The sequence below is a fragment of the Oreochromis niloticus genome, linkage group LG23 (assembly GCF_001858045.2).
Source record: "Oreochromis niloticus isolate F11D_XX linkage group LG23, O_niloticus_UMD_NMBU, whole genome shotgun sequence".
In the NCBI taxonomy this organism is placed as follows: Eukaryota; Metazoa; Chordata; class Actinopteri; order Cichliformes; family Cichlidae; genus Oreochromis; species Oreochromis niloticus.
Window position 1 is genome coordinate 37046821 of NC_031986.2, and position 17838 is coordinate 37064658.

At 41.2% G+C, this 17838-nt stretch overlaps 2 protein-coding genes across 6 annotated transcripts in view; one reads left to right on the top strand and one right to left on the bottom strand.

The window, feature by feature from the left end:
- The first annotated feature begins 398 nt into the window (after positions 1–398).
- cbr4 (carbonyl reductase 4) lies at positions 399–7276 on the top strand. 2 transcript variants are annotated; one of them, XM_005478846.4, is made up of 6 exons: positions 399–510; positions 1621–1771; positions 3656–3776; positions 3921–4057; positions 5652–5786; positions 6832–7276. In XM_005478846.4, the coding sequence occupies exons 2-6, from the start codon at positions 1627–1629 to the stop codon at positions 7008–7010; spliced, it is 717 nt and encodes a 238-aa protein (XP_005478903.1). In that variant the 5' UTR covers positions 399–510; positions 1621–1626; the 3' UTR covers positions 7011–7276. The 2 variants fall into 2 exon arrangements, with proteins under 2 accessions (XP_005478903.1, XP_003439992.1); XM_003439944.5 differs by having other exon boundaries at positions 440–593.
- A 1873-nt stretch (positions 7277–9149) lies between these two features.
- Positions 9150–17838, bottom strand: part of palld (palladin, cytoskeletal associated protein) — a 67765-nt gene continuing 59076 nt past the window's right edge. For all 4 annotated transcript variants that reach the window (XM_005478847.4, XM_005478848.4, XM_019351809.2 and 1 more), the window contains 8 exons: positions 17232–17453; positions 16129–16278; positions 15775–15863; positions 14536–14668; positions 11625–11832; positions 11233–11398; positions 10781–10914; positions 9150–10691 (listed from right to left, as the gene is read on the bottom strand). In XM_005478847.4, the coding sequence (XP_005478904.1) occupies positions 10531–10691; positions 10781–10914; positions 11233–11398; positions 11625–11832; positions 14536–14668; positions 15775–15863; positions 16129–16278; positions 17232–17453 (1263 nt within the window). In that variant the 3' untranslated portion in view covers positions 9150–10530. The remainder of the gene's footprint in view (positions 10692–10780; positions 10915–11232; positions 11399–11624; positions 11833–14535; positions 14669–15774; positions 15864–16128; positions 16279–17231; positions 17454–17838) is intronic.

The window sequence follows — 17838 nt, forward strand, 5'->3', positions numbered from 1 at the left end:
CATCAGCTAAAACAATAAATATAATTTCTAACAAAAAAGCCCAATTTAAAAAAAGTAGCTAGGATGTAACAAAATAAAACAGCCTACTGAGATAACAAGCACTCAAACAGCTAAATCAAGGGAAGTAAATAAGCTACATAAATAAAAATATAAAAAAATATATAATAAAACTATGTCAGAAGCTTTTGAATATATTACAATAAAGTGATTCTTTAAAGTAAAATAGGTCAACAAAAATGAATAAAAAGGTCAGACTAAATATAGTAAAACAAGCACAGCAAATGTCAGATGGCAAAGTGGGTCAGTGTACACAGGGTGTAAAGTACAGTGGACAGTGTAGGGTGGAACTACATTGGCTGGGTAAAGGTTAAAACCCCCCACCAATCAATCAAAGCAGTGCTGGTTCAGTTCAGCCAGTCCAGCGTTACCACAGCGCCCTCTACCGACTAACAACGACCAGCACAATAACAACAAAAAACATGGCGGCGCCCATGACTACCCGCTCCTCTGGTATTCTTTATTTGTTCAGTAAATAACATTTGTTACATTTTAACAGTGTTTCTCAAACGGGGTGTTAGACTCAGAAAAACGAGGTAAGCATCATATCGCTGCACAAACGTAACTGTACGATCACATTTAAAGCTAAATACGGCTAATATTTACCGGAGAGCGACTGTGACTCTTAGTGTCACTGAAGTGACCCGGTGTCCTACTTTGTCTTGTGCTGCCGAGCATTTTGTCCCACATGTTAAGACAGGGTGTCGTATTTTATAATCCTGGCTATGTTTACTTGCCTAGACACATACAGACACACAATCAACCATACCGTCACGTTTTCATTCCAGCACGCGCATTTCCTGCACTTAAATAGATGTAATGGGGAAGGATTAAAGAAAAACTAACCTATAAAATTAGTTTTTAAAACAAATCACACATTCAAACAACCTGATGATGGCTAAAGAAGACTGTTCCAAATTTTAGGGGCTAAAACCTTAAAATCGTGATTGATTATAAAGTAAGATCGTATCAGCTCCAGTGACAAGGTCTCTGTTGCCCGTTATAAGTTAGCCGATACCTGATTATCTAAAACTTAAGAAGAAAAAGTGTGATATGTGAGCACCGGCCATCCCTCCTCTGCACGTGTCCAAACCCTCTCAGCTTTGCCTCTCTCCCTTATTAACAGTGATGGTTAATTCATACACCCCACCACACCCCTAACACATACTGGGAGATTCTGTGTTTATGGGTAGTATAGATAAAAATGCTGTGTATTCACACATAATGTAGGACAACTGTTCACCCTTTTGTGGCTCAAAGAATATGCCTGTGAGATAACAGTCACCAGCAGTCACCAACACTGACAAAAGTGAGAAAATCCTCACTGAGTTTACTTAGGGAAGTATCCTATCCTATTCTTCACATTTAAATGCTAAACCAATGATATGCATTGTTTGTCATGTTTTAATCACTAACTTTATTCTAAAGCTTCCAATCATAATCAGACAATACTACTTACTTGTGAAAAGCATAAAGGGAAGCAGGGATGTCTCTTTTGTGTTGCATCTGAGATAGTCTGGATGCTGTTCTGTAGCTGTAATTGAGCTGTTGCCTCTCCTGCAGGTCATCATGTCCAGGCTGGCAGTAGTGTGTGGGGGTTCCAGAGGCATTGGGAAAGCAGTGTCCCGCCTGCTGGCAGAAAGAGGCTGCAGGGTAGCCGTCGTCTCCAGGAACAAAGACGTCGCCCAGGCAACTGTGGCATCTCTGCATGGAGGTATAATGCTGTGCTGTGTGTAATACAGTGCTTAACAATTTATTAGATCACCGGATATATATAAAAAAGAAAGCACAAGTATTTTAGAAGTCTGCAAACATTTTGATTAAAAACAAATTAAATTACTGAAGTCACTGAACTGAATTCTTGTTTTAATACCCAAATTATAGCCAGCACACTGGACTTCTCTCAGAACTCAGAAATTAATCAAGCAGAACATTCAACCACTGAAACAATTTTAGTAAAATAGTAAATTTTTTAGCATTAAAAATATTATTTTTATTAACAAGCTTGCACAAACCGGTGGATTAACCATTACAGAAACATAAAAAATTATTTTGGTAATTACCAATGGTGTTGATTTAAGGTAGCTGTGGCATAAACCATACCCTGGATTTTGGTCTAATAAATGAGTTAATGAGTAAAGTATGCAGACATGTGCCAGAGTTATTAGGGCTTTTCATTAGCATGCTTTTTTCTGCACAATGGCCATCCTCTAAAGGAAAATTACCAATTTTTATTTTCAAAAGTAAGGCTTAATTTACTCAAGCTTAAAATACAGATTTGTTATGAAATTGGCAAAAAATAATATAGAAATGCATAAAAGTGTTGTCGTCATGCTTACTTACAACCCCTAAAAGCCAAATTTTGAGAAGGAATAAAATGAATGAATTTCAGTTAGTTTAAGTTTTTGTAATTATTGTAATGTGGGGAGTATTTATCATTGAGATGGTTTAAGAAGTTTCATTTACTCATTAGATAAGCAGAAGAAAATGGAGTCATGAGTACAGTTCAGATCAAACAGAGTAAATACAAATATGCATCAAACCTCCTTGTGTAGATTTATTCAAAATTACAAATAATAAAATTAATTAGAATTAGAATTAGAATTCAACTTTATTGTCATTGCACATGTCACAGGTACAGGGCAACGAAATGCAGTTTGCATCCATCCAGAAAGTGCTTTAGTCGTGATAGTCGTGATTTAGTCGAGTCAGTGCGCCCCAGGGTGGCTGTGGCTACACCGTAGCTTGCTATCACCAGTGTGTGAATGTGTGTGTGAATGGGTGAATGACTGGATATGTAAAGCGCTTTGGGGTCCTTAGGGACTAGAAAGCGCTATATAAATACAGGCCATTTACCATATAGATTAAAGACTTCTCTGTATCATTTTGATTTAGTCTTTGCAAGTACACATTATAAATAAACAAGCATGTAGCTCCTTCTTTCTTTATAAATATGGGTGGGATGCCGATATGATTTATTTGAATTTCATTGAGTTTAACGTAGTTCAACAATGCATGTGTAATGTTTTATTCAGCTGACCAATACAGTGCTTACTTTATTTTATTTTATTCTAGCTTTACCCTGCCATAAACTGTAAGTAAAAGATGGACGTGACATTGGTATGATATCTCACACTGAGGGTTTTTTGGCTTTGAAACTAGATGTGACTAAACAGAGAGACACTGTGCACTCTAGTAACTTGTCAGTCAGTCACATGTTAAATACCATAAAACATTAACCTTTGTATAATCCTTTGTGACTATAACGTAGAACATATTTTACAAAGACCACAATGTTTTGTATTTGGCAAGACTTCAAACGAGAGCTTGAGAACATAAAGTCATCAGTAAATAGTATACTGAGGTCATAAACCAAGTTAGACGGTATGGTAGTTTTTTTCACAGTCTCTACACAGTCAGACTTTCAACCAGAGGAGTCGCCCCCTGCTGGCCATTAGAAAGACTGCAGGTTTAAAGCATTTCGCACTCAGAAGCTACACCCATTTTTATTAAATACAGGGTTCAGTGTAGACTTAGAGGACCTTTGTAAACATACTGCAGTGATGCCCACAGTAGATCTGACATGTGTCCTCTCTAGATGAGCACCTTGCTTTTAGCTGTGACATCTCTAAAGAACAGGAGGTGCAGAAAACTTTTGAAACGATCCAGAAGACCTGTGGAAACATCTCCTATCTCGTGAACGCAGCCGGTATCAACAGGTGAGCAAGCACTGAAGCTGACACCTCTCCTGATTCTCTGCTAATGCAGCAGAGAATCAGGAGAGGTGTCAGCAAATGCTGCAGATGTGTTTAGATGCATATAAATGCTGAACCCCTGCATGTTGCTGTTGTCTGTTTGCACAGGGATGGTCTGCTACTGAGGACCAAACCAGAGGACATGGTGGCTCTGCTTCACACCAACCTGCTGGGCTCCATGCTGACCTGCAGGGCAGCGCTGCGTAGCATGCTGCACGGCCAAGGAGCAGCTATCGTTAATATAGGTACTTGATGATTCAGATTAGTGGTGTGTCTTCAATTTAACCACTAGAGGGCTGTGTTACTACTTTTATAGATTCAAGTCAGTGTACCCTTTAAGGAGGATAATGGTATTTTGTACGGTGGCCCTGAGAGGCCAAACAGACTGCAACTTAAGTAAACACCAGCAATAAGAAAATAGGGGAAATAGGAGAAACGACAACGGAAATAGGAAAAAAGAAAACAGAAATAGGAAAAACGACAACAGAAATAAGAAAAATGAAATCAAAAATAGGAAAAAACAGATTTCCAAAAGCACGAGGGAAGTGTTTCTGGGGAGACAATAACTCAATGGACCAGTTGCAGGAACCAAAATATGCTAAGAATTGCTCTGGGAGGCACTTAAAAGAAGTGGAGGATCTATCGGTTTTGTGAGGAAGGAAAAGATGAGAGGTAAGTGTGTTAGCCTAACTATTAGCCTAAAAATCCGTCATCAGTATTATATGAATCATGATAAAACACACCAAGCATGTTTTGGGTTCCTGCAACTGGTCAGTTGGGTTATTGTCTCCCCAGAAACACTTCCCTGTGCTTTTGGAAATCTGTTTTTTCCTATTTCTGTTTTCTTTTTTCCTATTTCCGTTGTGTTTTGTGTTCTTTTGCAGCGTTTTTCTTATTGCTGGTGTTTTCTTAAGTTGCAGTCCGTTTGGCCTCTCAGGGCCACTGTAGTTTTGTGCTCATTTTAGTCCAAATAAAATCAGATACTGACAATGTTTTTTGAATTCACGCAACAAGCTTTTGAATCTATGGTTTTATGTTTCTTTTTCCTCATGAATTGTAATCAGATACATTATGAGTTTGAGTTTCTAGTGTTCCAGTTGTTTTCTTTGTTTCATTGGTACATTAAATAAAGAAAATAATATGTATTTGTGGAAAAAAGAGTGGTTTGAGAGGCTAAAAACAACCTACATAATTTACAGAATAATGGCTGTGTAATGCTTCCATATGTAGCACCATAAAATAAAGTGAAACAAAATCAAATAGAATATAATAAAATACTAAATGTAGTAGAAAACAACAAGTTTAGTTAATGGCAGATGATATTAGTGTCTCAGTATTGGGGAAAGTGTAGTAAACGGTGCAGGCTTGGGAAAAAAGCTGTGAGGTAAAAGAACAGATGATTCTCTGCTAAACAGATGTGTCGAGTTATAAAACATTGTTGCATGAGGAAGAGATTACCTGAATCAGTCTGTTAGTGGAAGTTCTCTGCTGCCTGTTCAGTAAGTGGTGCAGAGGGTGGTCGGGATTATCCACAATGGATAAAAGTTTGTTGAGGGACTTCCTCTCAGAGTCAGCCTTCCTGGTCAGTTTATTGGTCTCTGATGTTGCAGACTAAAGGAAAGTATAAACTGCACCCATCACAGGGACCACTGAAATTAGAGGTAATTTGGATATGTCTAAGTAACGGCCCAAGCTGTTTCAAGATGCTCCTAGAAGAGCTTTGTTGAAATCTTGAACGCCACCAGCACCTGAGACTGCAGGTATTAAGCAGCACTGGATTGACTGTATTGAAAGGTGAAACCAAGTCATCTTAATGAATTTCTCTGGTCATGTCTGCAGGCTCTGTTGTGGGGCTGAAAGGGAACTCTGGCCAGTGTGTCTACAGTGCCAGTAAAGCTGGTCTAGAGGGCTTCACTCGCTCCTTGGCTAAAGAAGTTGCTTCACGTAATATCAGGGTTAACCTCCTGGCTCCAGGTACAGAATATGCTTCTGATTCTTTCACTTTTCGCTCTCTCTGTCTTCTCAATATCTGCTACGGCCTCTCTTGTTTCCATTACTGGCTTCTTGGCTCAATAAAATAACATGTTTTACATTAATCCTCGTGCACGCACCCTCCATAGGAAGCTCATTTTGTACTACCTCAGTGTATCCTCAGTCTTGTTCTTATGGTTCTACCTACAGCTCATGGCTATAGGCGAGCGTGAGAATGAATAGTATATTTGAACAGTAAAATGACGGTCTGTGTTCTGGCCCGTGGTACCCTTTTATGGTACCTGATTGCATGGCTGATGTATTTGTCTACGGAGAGCCAACAGAGAGGACCTCAACCAGTGCAAACATGCTCCTATGTAGTCCTCCAAAATCCTATTAGTCTTCATTTCAATTCCGCTCTTGTCCACAATGTAAGTCGCCTACAGACCAGTTGCACCCCATACTATGGACATTTCCTACATCTGGCAACACACACTCTCTGCAGGTAGAAAGGCTGTCTTTAGCTCGCTACTGTTTGTGAATACACTGCTCTCAGAGAACCACACTGAGCCCTTTAACCAGTCAGTGTTCAATTTATGCGTAGTGTTATTTATATCAAGCTACGTGTTGTTGGTTCCCTGGAGGACTGCGCGCGAGTGGTTGTGTATCTCTTTGAGAAGACTGTGTGGACAAATACCTAATACCAAACCAATGAGTTTATATACAGTCACTGATGCAAACAGACACAAACGCAGTACCGTAAAACAAACACAAATCTCTTACTTCTCCCACTCATGAACAAGATCATGAGACACTTGAGCTTCTCCACTTGAGGCAGCAACTCATCCCTAACTTTCCTCCAACAGCCTTATATTCCTAAGAACCGTGGCCTTACTTTCATCCCTGCCACTTCACTCTTCACACTCTCTGCTCCAATGCAACTTGCAGCGAAGATTAGATCCTTAGATTAGTGATTAGTAATTAGTACAAAGCATTTCTTGTGTCAGTCTCTTTCATCTCATTGCTATATTTTTCTTTCTTTTGGTAGGTTTTATCCACACTGACATGACTGCAGGGATGAGAGAGGAGGCTTTAAAGCGCTCCATCCCTCTGGGGAGATTTGGAGAGCCGGAGGAGGTAGCCCGGGCCGTCCTCTTCCTCCTGGAGTCCCCCTACATTACAGGAGAGGCGCTGGTGGTGGACGGAGGGCTGCAGCTGGCCATGTAGGGAGTAACAGCTTCCTCCAGAGCTACTGTTTTGAATATTCAGTGTCTTATTTTAGGCGTTAAGTGTCACTCTACATTAAGAAATTTATGACTGATAACAAAAAGGAAAACTTTTGAACTTAAAGCCTTAAGTTAAATCTAGAGCTCTGCCCAAACTAAGTTAAAAGTGATACCTGGTAAGCTGCTGGATTATGAGATGTGTATTTATTACTTGTATCAGATGGATTGCTACTGCAAAAGCCTTCAGATTAAAGCAAACATAATGTATGTTGTTAAAACTCATTTACTTTCTCCTGCTGAGTCACTCTGTTCAGCCACAGTGGGCGTGGCCTTTGAGAGTCAGTCATGACTAACGCTGCTGACTCCAGAGTGTCTGGCCTAGTCCAGACCTCCGTGCCCTGGGGTCCTGAATTTGATCAGTAAATTTAACGCTGTTGGTCTTTTTCCATGACTGTAAAGCACCCGCCCGCTTGCATGCCACTGATCCTTACGCTCATGTTTTGTTCCCCACGTCCCCCTGGGAGACCCCTCACAGCCGCCACATGTTGCCCTCCACAGCCTCCTGCCTGCGCCCCCCAAGCCCACCTCTGGTGGGGCCTATAGAGGGAGGAGGCATTTGGGGCTGCAGCTGGAGGGAATTAAAGGTAGCGGTGGAGGTAGGGGGGTATTTTTAGTGCTGGGAATGTTTTGAGTGTCTGGTTACAGCTCTGGACCTGTACTGTGGATGTGTGGGGCTAGAGGTGACTGTCATGCTCACTGATGAGATTTGCAAAGCTGTTATCAAAACCTGGACTTTAAATGAGCTACAGTGTGTGTGGGCTGTTGTGTGCATTTCTCCTTGTATGTATTTCTCTCTAAAAGGAGCAGCCAGCCAGGTAGATGGACTCCACAGCCATTTTTCAAGTCTATTTAAACTTATTTTAAACTGAATCTGGTCTACTTTTAGGTTACTATTTATACTTTCACCGAGCATTGCATCGTCTGATGTTTGCTGTGATGTCCGCTCCATAGACTGTGGCTTTATTTACACCTGAATGCCCCAGACCAGCAACACACAAAACTTCTGCTTTTATAAAAGTGCTCACATTTCCTGACGATCAGTTAAGAGAGGAGCTTAGAGACCCAAGGTTTTGGGGGATGACACCATCTGGAACAGCTGTAAAAGTCTCTAGACAGGATAAGGCAGCCTTTTCTGACAGGAAATGATTAATAGAGACAGAAAAGGTAAGTCTGCAAGGTAAGATTTAAACCAGCCTAACGTTGATCCAGACACACCCACTACTTGATGTAACCTGTTTAATGTGACTGTGTAACAGTGACGCAGTATCAAAAGCAGAACAGTGTAATTCCCAGCATCTGGAGCCATCCAAATGTCATTTGTAACCCTAAGAAGGGCAGTTTCAGTCAAATGTAATTTATACAATTATAACATTTATAAAAAAATGTTATGCATTTCCAAAAAGGCTTCTCAGCTACAATCTTTTCTAAAATCTTTGGCAATTAAAGCCACCTGGGCTTATCCTTAGCTATAACCTTCCAGGTAAGGATAAATCCAGGTTAGATTTGAGGTTTTACAGCAAGGGTTGGGTTGAACAATATCATGCTTGTAGGTGTGAACAGAACCGATTAACATGAATAATAATATCAGGCCACACGAGAGTCGCAGTGACATGGAAAGTATATAAAATAGTTACATTTTGCTGCTGAAATCAGTGAAACTTTGCAGAAAAGGACAAAAATAATCCAGATTTACAAAATAAGAAATCAGTAATAGGGTGATTAGAGTAAGGCAGAACGCTTGAATGAACACGTTGTACTTTATCTACAAAACAAAGACGTTTTTACTTGAGCAATAGTTCCCCAGAAACCCTGGCGAGCTGTTGCTCAAGACCACTTTAAAAAATTGCAGGAACGTCTGGCTCCAAAGAAGCAAAGTAAAAAGAACTGAGGGGTGGCTTGAGACTTTTGCACAGTACATGTACCCCTTGTTGGGAATCACTGTGCCGAAGCACTGCTCGACTTTATAGCTTTAACACTTTTAGCACAAGTGGCATTTCCTGTGACCGATAATATGCCTTTTGGCATCCTTTTATTGTTTTATGAGAAGCCTACCAGTCCACAAAAACATTCACACTGTGCCTGAAGAGTTTGAGTTTTTTATTAACATTTTATAACCTAAAATAGTATCAGGAGAACAATCCATATACAGGCATTGATTGGCATAGAAATGTGCAAACACAAAGTGTCAGCTGACCGAAGCTCAGAAAAAAGATGCCCATAAAGGAGACGCAAATCGTAGATATAAATATGCTTTGCTGTTGATTTCTTAATGTTGAGAGTGTTTATTACCCATGAATACTGAAGGAAAGAAGCTGGTTTTTTTTTAAATGCATCCTAGTAAAAGTTACTTGGCACTGTACAAGTGTCCAAAAAAACATGCAAAGAAACTGTTTGCATTAAGTGATTTAAGGCAGTAAATATATTTATAAAACTTCATGATAGACAGGATTGTTTTATCGGTGAACTGAAGGTTGCAAATATAATTTATGTTAAGATTGCTTTGGAAAGTAAATAGTATTTTTTTTTCCATACAAAAATAAAATGGACAATCTGTGATGTGTGTGACGAAAAACACTGAAACCCTTCACAGCACCCTCTCTTAAGTGAGAACATTTCAATCACACTTCAAAAAAAAAAAGAAAGAAAAGAAAATCAAAGAAGAAGAAAAAGTAATCACCTAAATAACCCACCATCATTTTAGTTTTTCAGTATTACACTTCACATCCCTCCACTGACTTGCTTTTACTGCCATCTTCTCTTGTTAAAACAAACTTTCCTTAAGGTCTGCTGCACATACACATCCTTTTAACCAAACCTGCCCCCCAAAAACAAAACAAAACAACAACAAAAAACACCGTTTGTAAGGTCCGGCCTTGTCCAGTATCTGATCTACAACCTAAAAGCACAGATTGTATGATGCTTTAACTATCTGCACTGTGCTACATAAGCCCTCACAATAAAAGTCGGTGATCTCCTTCGTCCAAGCTACGATGCTTTGAATCATTCAGTCTCGTTTCCTCAGCTGGTGTGATTGCTACTTATAAATACAGTATTAGTTGGTGAATTGCAAATGGCACCACTTGAACATGCATAGTGATTTGGTTTCATTTTTTGTATCTTTACAGAAAGAAAAAGGCACTTTAAAGGGGAAAACAGAGTCAGGCATAGACAGAACAGTCTTTTCTTGTGGTAAACACCTCAATCACTTCCAGATCCAGTTAATAAAATGAAACTTGGGGAAACAACTTGATGAATTCTGTAATGCATTAGTGTTGTGTCATCCTATTTAGAACAAAGAAACATGGCAACACCTTCTCACTTTGCCCACCCACGCTTAAATTCAGTATCTGCAGTTCATTGGTGGTGGACAAGAATATACTCTGCCTCTCCTCGTTAGGAGTGCCGGGATCACAGGCAGCTTTCTGGCTTTTCTGGGTAATCCTCACACCTCTGACTCGTCTCTACAGGTCGTCACTTTCCACCAGGCCTCCGGGCTGCACTGGACTGGAGTCGGGGAAGAAGGCCGCCTTCACATCCAGGCCTCTCTCTGTCAGTGCTGCGTAGCGGCTGGTGGAGGGACGCACCTTTTTGGGCTTTGGGAGGTTAGGCTGCTGCCATTGAGCTAAAGAAGGAATAGAAGTATTTAAATAGTTTGTATAAAAGAAAAGAAATGCTGGATTCAGGGAGAAGTGTGTGATAGCTTGGACTTACTGTGGACATCAAGCCGAGCGGTGCTGGATACGATGCCGGCGTCATTCTTGGCTGACACGGTGTACCAGCCGGCATCTTCTTTCAAAGCTGGCTGGATGATCATACATAGGTAGCCACAGTTGTCCTGGTGCATGCTGGGAAAGAGGAGAAAGAGCATTGAAATACATCAGATAACTGATATACATCAGACGTCAGAGACAGGACACTTACATGAAATGTAGGTAATATTTAAATATTGTTTTTCTTGGCGTACTGTATCTATAATATTAATTGTCATCGCATGTGTTGGTGCTGTGATGGTGTGATCGCCCTAGTCCTCTGGATTGAAAATGTTATTGAAACTGTGTGCACATGTTTAGGGCTTGTATAACTTACTGGGGAAAAATGCTTTCTAAATCTCATTTTAGGGCAAAGTCACCAAACCACAGTTTGGTTTACTTATTCCTGTTTACCTGATTCTGTCTGTGTTGTGAGTGAAAGACTCATTCTCCCTCTTCCAGAAGATCTGCGGATAGGGAACCCCCGTCACACGGCACTCCAGTCGCACAGGATGACCCTCTGCGACGCTCGTGTTCTGCAGTTTCTCGATGAACGAAGGGGCCTTGTGCATCTCTTTGGCTAAGGAGATAGAAGGTGTTACTTAGATGCACTAATGGACCAGGACAGCAACATCTCCTGCTGGATGTTTATGGAAGCCATTCACAGTTAAAGTTAGTTTCCAGGTAGTTTCCAACTGGTTTCATTTAGACGTTATTAATCCTAGAACGGTCCGATTTCCCATGAGTCCCTCAAATGCCACCCCATTAAAAAAAAAGTCTCTGTTCGTGCTGATCGTTCTGTTTACCTGCAACGATGAGTTCCAAGTTGAAAGAGTTCTGGCCGGCTCTGTTGCTGGCGATGCAGGTGTAGATGCCTGCGTCGCGGCTGGTCACAGGCTCGATGACCAACGAGTGCACGCCGTTTTCTCTCACCAGCATCTTATGGGCAGAATCAGGGCGGATAGTCTCTCCGTTCAACTGCCAAATGAGGTCAGGAGTGGGTAGGCCGCTCACCTACAGGAGGGGAAAAACACAGAAGACATTACATCGTTTGTGCTTGTTTTTGTTGGAAAAATTTGATTGTTATCCACATGTTCGTGATTATTGGGAGTATGAAAACAGTTTAGTTAATCTTTGTTTGTCTGGGGGAGACTGGTCACCTGCATGATTTGTCATGGGAATAAACTGGACTCGGAGAAGACATGTTTCTCTTTGCAGAGAAACCCAAGACCTGCTCTGCTGCCTCTGGCCCACATGGAAAATGTGCCACTATTACAATGTTCACATTCTCACAAAACAGCAGACTAAGCAGTGATAAGCACTTCTGGAAGGAGACCAGTGCGCGTTTAGAAGTTGAGACATTTTAAGAACGGAAAATCTAGAAAGCCTCAAATGACCTGCAAATAGATATTTGCTATAAATATCTTCGACATTAAGAGCTCAGAAGGAATGGAGACTCTCGGTTTATTTCTGAAAGGCACAAAAAGACAGCCTTTTTATAGAGAGTTAATTGTGGGTCTGCTTTATTTTATTACATGCACCAGCTTTTCAAAGAGGTTCCTCAGTGCCTCAGGCCGCAGGGAGACGAGGTGAAGATGGAGGGGATGAAGAAAGAAAACGAGCACGGGTGGTGGGAACGGTGTAAGGGGAAATAATTGTAGAAAAACCTGATCCCACTTAATCCCTGAAAAATGACACCTGTGTGTCCTCTCTGTCTGTTTTGAGCCATTCATAAAGTGATGAAAAATCTCGTCTGCGCTAGTTTTTATATTCACTAAAGGAACTGGAATGCACGGAAAGGGAAATGCTTCCTTGGCAGCACTGACATGGAGCCTCCCTGAAAGCAATACAGACGCTGAATTAAAGGGTGGATTTGAAATGGTTTTTTCTCTATTACTATGATTAACATATTCCCTTTGGTGCGGGCATCTTTCTTTCTAGTCACGTCTCACTTATTTTAGACTCTCTGGTTTATCAAAGAATAGCAGCGATAGTGTGTTCACCTGCAGTCTATTCAATAAGCACAGCAGGTTAAATCAAAGCAATGGCTTGGTAAGTAGGGTTAAAGTTAAAATGACAGGTTGTTACACTGTAACAAAGAGTTGAAACCACAGGCACATTAAAGTTCATAGCTTGACACGCCATACTCAAAGAAAAAACACAAACCCAAAACACAAAAAGAGTCTATAATTTGTTTTTTCTTCTTTTTTCCATCAAAAACGCAGCAACTCAAAACCAACTCCCTTTTTCTAAGAGTTGATCAAAAACTATACTGCTCACTTGAATAATTCCCCAGTGAAAGCACCAAAGTGATACAGTGTAGCTAATTTTACCTCCAATTAAACATTCACAATTCATTCTTAACCATCACTATCCATTAAACCCAACATCCTTAATGACTGTTTAGCTTCTTTTACTCTCCATCTCCTTGTCACTGCCCCAAACTTATTTTGCTAACAAGGTCAGTCATGACATTGCACTCCTCACTGGCAAGTTCACCACTAAGGATCTTTTTATTGTTCTGACCAGCAGTTAAATTTTGAATCTCTCTATTTTGAAACTATCCCATTAAGATAATTTTAAGATTATTGTTTTCTTGTCTTTAACTGCTCCAAAAAGCAGCAATAGGTTGCTGAGAAATATTAGCAGTAATCACATAAAAAACCCATTCTTGCCTCTGTTTTAGGCTGAAGGAGATAAACTTTGGAACAGGCTACCTGACTTGATCATATTAGTTGATTCTGTGGTTTATTTTAAATGTCACTCAAAAGGCACATTTTTTAACAAATAGGTAAGACTTTTCATAAACACTCCCTCCTTTGTCTAGTTTATTTGTGTAGCACTTCCCAGATGTTTTTGTGTGCCAGATGTGGCCCTAATGCTACAGTACAACTGATATATGGCCCATATGAGAGGGGTCTGTGCCGGAGTTCAGCTAATGTCCGTCCATCTAGGCCAAAAGTAGACCAATAACTGTAGATTTGGACCAAATTTAGGCCAAACATTCACTGGTACCTGGGTTTGCCTATTATTGGGTCTTCCAGTTTCCTTATGTAAATATAATGCAGCAATGCCACATTAATACATAAAAAGTTATGACTATATTTACAAAAGATAAAAAAAATAGTTATCGAAATTACTTTTTCAACCATGTGCAGCTTTTGATATTAGAAACTTCTTTTGTAAGAGTGTGCCAGGCCATCAACCTTGTTGTTTTTGAGTGCCTGAAGAAAAACTGGGTAAAAACAGGGAGTGCAAACTCCACATAGAAAGTTCTGAAATCAGGACTGTTTCTGTCTGGCAGCAGTGCTAGCCAAATATTAACAGTTTTAACAGGGAGGACCTTTCTCAAAACAGAACTGCAAAGAGAATCAGGCTGCCACTAATAAAACCTGCCATGTGCTATTACATCACATCAGTCCAAACACTGTGGAAAAACTTGATGCTTCCAGATTTGGACCATTTCATCCATTTGACCTCCTACAATAATTAAAGCTGTATGCACAGCACGTTGGTATATGTATGCTTGTTTATGTAATGCAAGAAGTTCTAATTGTGAAACATTTTGTAACACTGTTAAAAAGTGCTGTATAGGTGTTTTTAATATTGTTATTAAATGACTGAGCAACCACAGTACAACCACAGTTCCTTCCTTCCTCTGTTTTATCACTGTGTACACCCATGCTGGCACATGTTACACTAGAGGTGTGTATTTACCTTGCAGTCCATTCGACACAGACGGCCTTCCTGAACAATGAGGTCACCAGGCGCCTGCAGGAAGTGGGGGCGGAAGTGACGCTCTTGGATGTTATCGTTCTCATCACCGCTGTCTCTAGACCTGGACCTGGGCCTGACAGAGAGAGAGAGAGAGACAGACAGACAGACAAAGGGTTTCTGGGATTAAAATTTAAGCTCTGAATTAATGAGATGTTTTGGAAAAGAACAAACTTTTAGTTTTTATTTGCTGACTGTTAAACTCTCAACTAAGGCTACACGGGGAAGCACAAAATCGTAGGTATGAAATCCCCCTGTCAGAAAGAGTAGAATACTTTAACCCTTTAAAGCGTGACCTAATTTACCCTTTAAACCAGGGGAAGGCAACTCCAGGCCTCATGGGCCAGTGTCCTGCAGGTTTTAGATGCATCCTTGATCTAACACAGCTGATTTAAATGGCTAAATGACCTCCTCAACATGTCTTGAAGTTCTCCAGAGGCCTGGTAATGAGCTAATCATTTGATTCGGGTGTGTTGACCCAGGGTGAGATCTAAAACCTGCAGGACACTGGCCCTCGAGGACTGGAGTTGCTAAAAATGCTAACTGTCACCGGTGACGGGTTAGGGTTTAAAGGGTTAAAAAACCCTCCAGTTCTCTTTCCCCTACTTCCACTTCCTGTTTTTTTGACATGTACAGCAGGACAGGACCTGGAGATGTTCTTATGACTATACCCTGAAAAAACAGTGACATCACCACACTGCCTGGATATCAGCCAAGGAGAGAAATAAAGAGAGCAGGAGACACTGATTGTTATCTGGATCTCTCTCCTCGCTCAAAACATCCTTAAGCTCTAATTTAATCAGGGTGTGTTCATCTTGATAACAGATTACAGGTGTTTTTTATGTTCTGTAAGCGACCATCAGAATGTCTGCGATCATCAGTGCATTTTTCAATATCTGGCCTTGCATGACTGCACACTGCATATACAAGATCATTAGAGCAATGAAAAACAGAGCCATGCTAACAGGTGTTCCCTCTCATTAACACTGAGCTTTTCTCCCCCGAACAGTGGGATTCAGCTCACGGCAAACATTTGCTTAAATAGAAGCTTCTTGGACTGTTTTGAATCCGTGCGGAAATGTGTGAGCGAGCACAGAAGCACGTGCAGATGGTGAACAGCCTGCAACACACGTGCCAGCCGGAGATTTTGTTTGTCTTCTCTCCATCTGCTGCCAGCCTCACCTGCGCATGTGTCCAGGTGCTGAGCGCTGGCTGCGACCTCGCTGATTCACCGCCTGGACCATCATCCTGCCAGTGCAGCTCACCCTGCCCTGAGAGAGGAAGAGAGGGAACTTATGAGGTGATAAAACGCCAGGAGCAGCAAGTCAGACTGAGAGGAGGAAATGAAATGTGAGTGTTAGAGCTGGAAAAGACAGTTCGAGGGCCTGTTCAACATAAACTTTTGAACCTCTTCAGGGTTTTCCTGTCTCATTCAACCCCCTCTTTCCATTCAAGCCAGAGAACATTATTTTTATGAGTGGTGACATATCAGACAGGCAGACAAACGTAGGTGTTTGCATTGTTTTTTCAGCTCACCTCAGGGTTGCCTGCCAAGATGGTGTAGTTGCCGTCGTCATCCAGTGAGGCTGCAGCAGTGTGCAGGGAGCAGGTTCCATCAGGATCTCGGCTGATCCTGTAGTGCTCGCTCCTCTTAGAGATCTGCTTACCATCTTTAAACCAGTAGATCTGCAGCACAAGATTATACAATTATCAGACAAGTTATGTTTTTCATGGACTGACTTTGGCACTAACATCGCAAACAAATCACTTTTCCCCCCTAGCAATACTTGGTTTATATTGATGAGAAGAAGGCAGACTGACTCCAGGTGGGCATTGGACTCAAGTTCTGTTCATAACTTGGCATCACGTCTTTGTTATTTAAAGATGATATGATCCTGTTGGGCAAGCACAGTGGCTAGGATGAAAAGCCAAACTTCTAGGGCCATTGTTCTCAGCCAGAAAAGACAGGGGAGGAGAGCTGGAGATTGACAGACAGATTAAAGGCATTGCTTTAGATTTACTGGAGAAGCTTTGCCCCAGTCCTCACCTGTAATCATACAAGTGGCTACAAGTGGCAGAAAAGCTATTCCTGTAAAGGGCGAAAGGGCTCATTTAAGACTGGAGGAACTCTATAGTAGAGATGCTGCTCTACCATATCAAAAGGAGGCAGTTGATTGGTTCATCTATCGAATTCGGGTTTTTTAGGTCGCATTCTACCAAAAACAAGCTGAGGAGAGATAGGTTTAGACATCTCATCTTGGGCTACTGCTCCCTGCCACCTGGTCTTAACTAAGCAGAACAGGATGGATGGATGAATGAAAGGTAATACTCCATGAATATTTGGCCCGTATCTCATTTCTTATCTTTTTCCGTTAAACCTGTCAACACAATCTGATTAATACACACAGAGCCAACCAGCCAGTTAGTCCCAGAGTGTATTCCCGCAAAGAGCCTCTCCTTATCCCAGTGTACAATAAATGTACAGTATATACACTTTCCATCAGCACCATCACATATCAGGAACCCCCTCAAGCCAGGAATTTGAACCTTAATAAATGCTTCAGAATAACATTAAATGAATCACCCCAGCTGTGTTTAAGTGTGTTGACGTTCTTTAAATTCGACGTAGACTCTCTCACCTTTGGTTTGGGGTCTCCTTTGAGCTTGCAGGAGAAGGTGACTGGCATGCCCTCAAAGACTTTGTAGTGTTTGAGTTTCTGGTCAAAAGATGGTGCCACCCCTCGGCCAGCAGAGTTCTCATCGTGCTCCACGTCATCGTCCGATTCCTCCACTGGAGAACGCTCCAAACGGTACTCGATCTCACTGATCAGACGCTGCTCAAAGCTCGACACTTTGTATTCCTAAATAAGTAAAAAAGAGAGACAAAAAATAGATTTAGACAAACTGTGCAGCAAAAACACTACATTAGTGAGAGAGAGTGAGTGGTTTGTGTGAACCCATGGCGAGTGCAAGTGCATTTAAAAGCGTGAGGACAGCTATCGATACAACCCATTTTGCCCAATTTTAACTTTTTACAAACTCATAAAACTGTCTTCAAGGTTACTGAAACTACCAACTTTCTCCCAATTTCCTAACTGTCTTTACCCACATGAGGCACTCCTCTATCTCATCATCTTCATCAATCTTTCAGCGCTGAAACTCTGAGGAGGCAGTGGAGAACATCTGCAGAGCAACTTGCTGTGATGACACATCACACAGATAATGACAGGCCTCCGGGCACAGCTG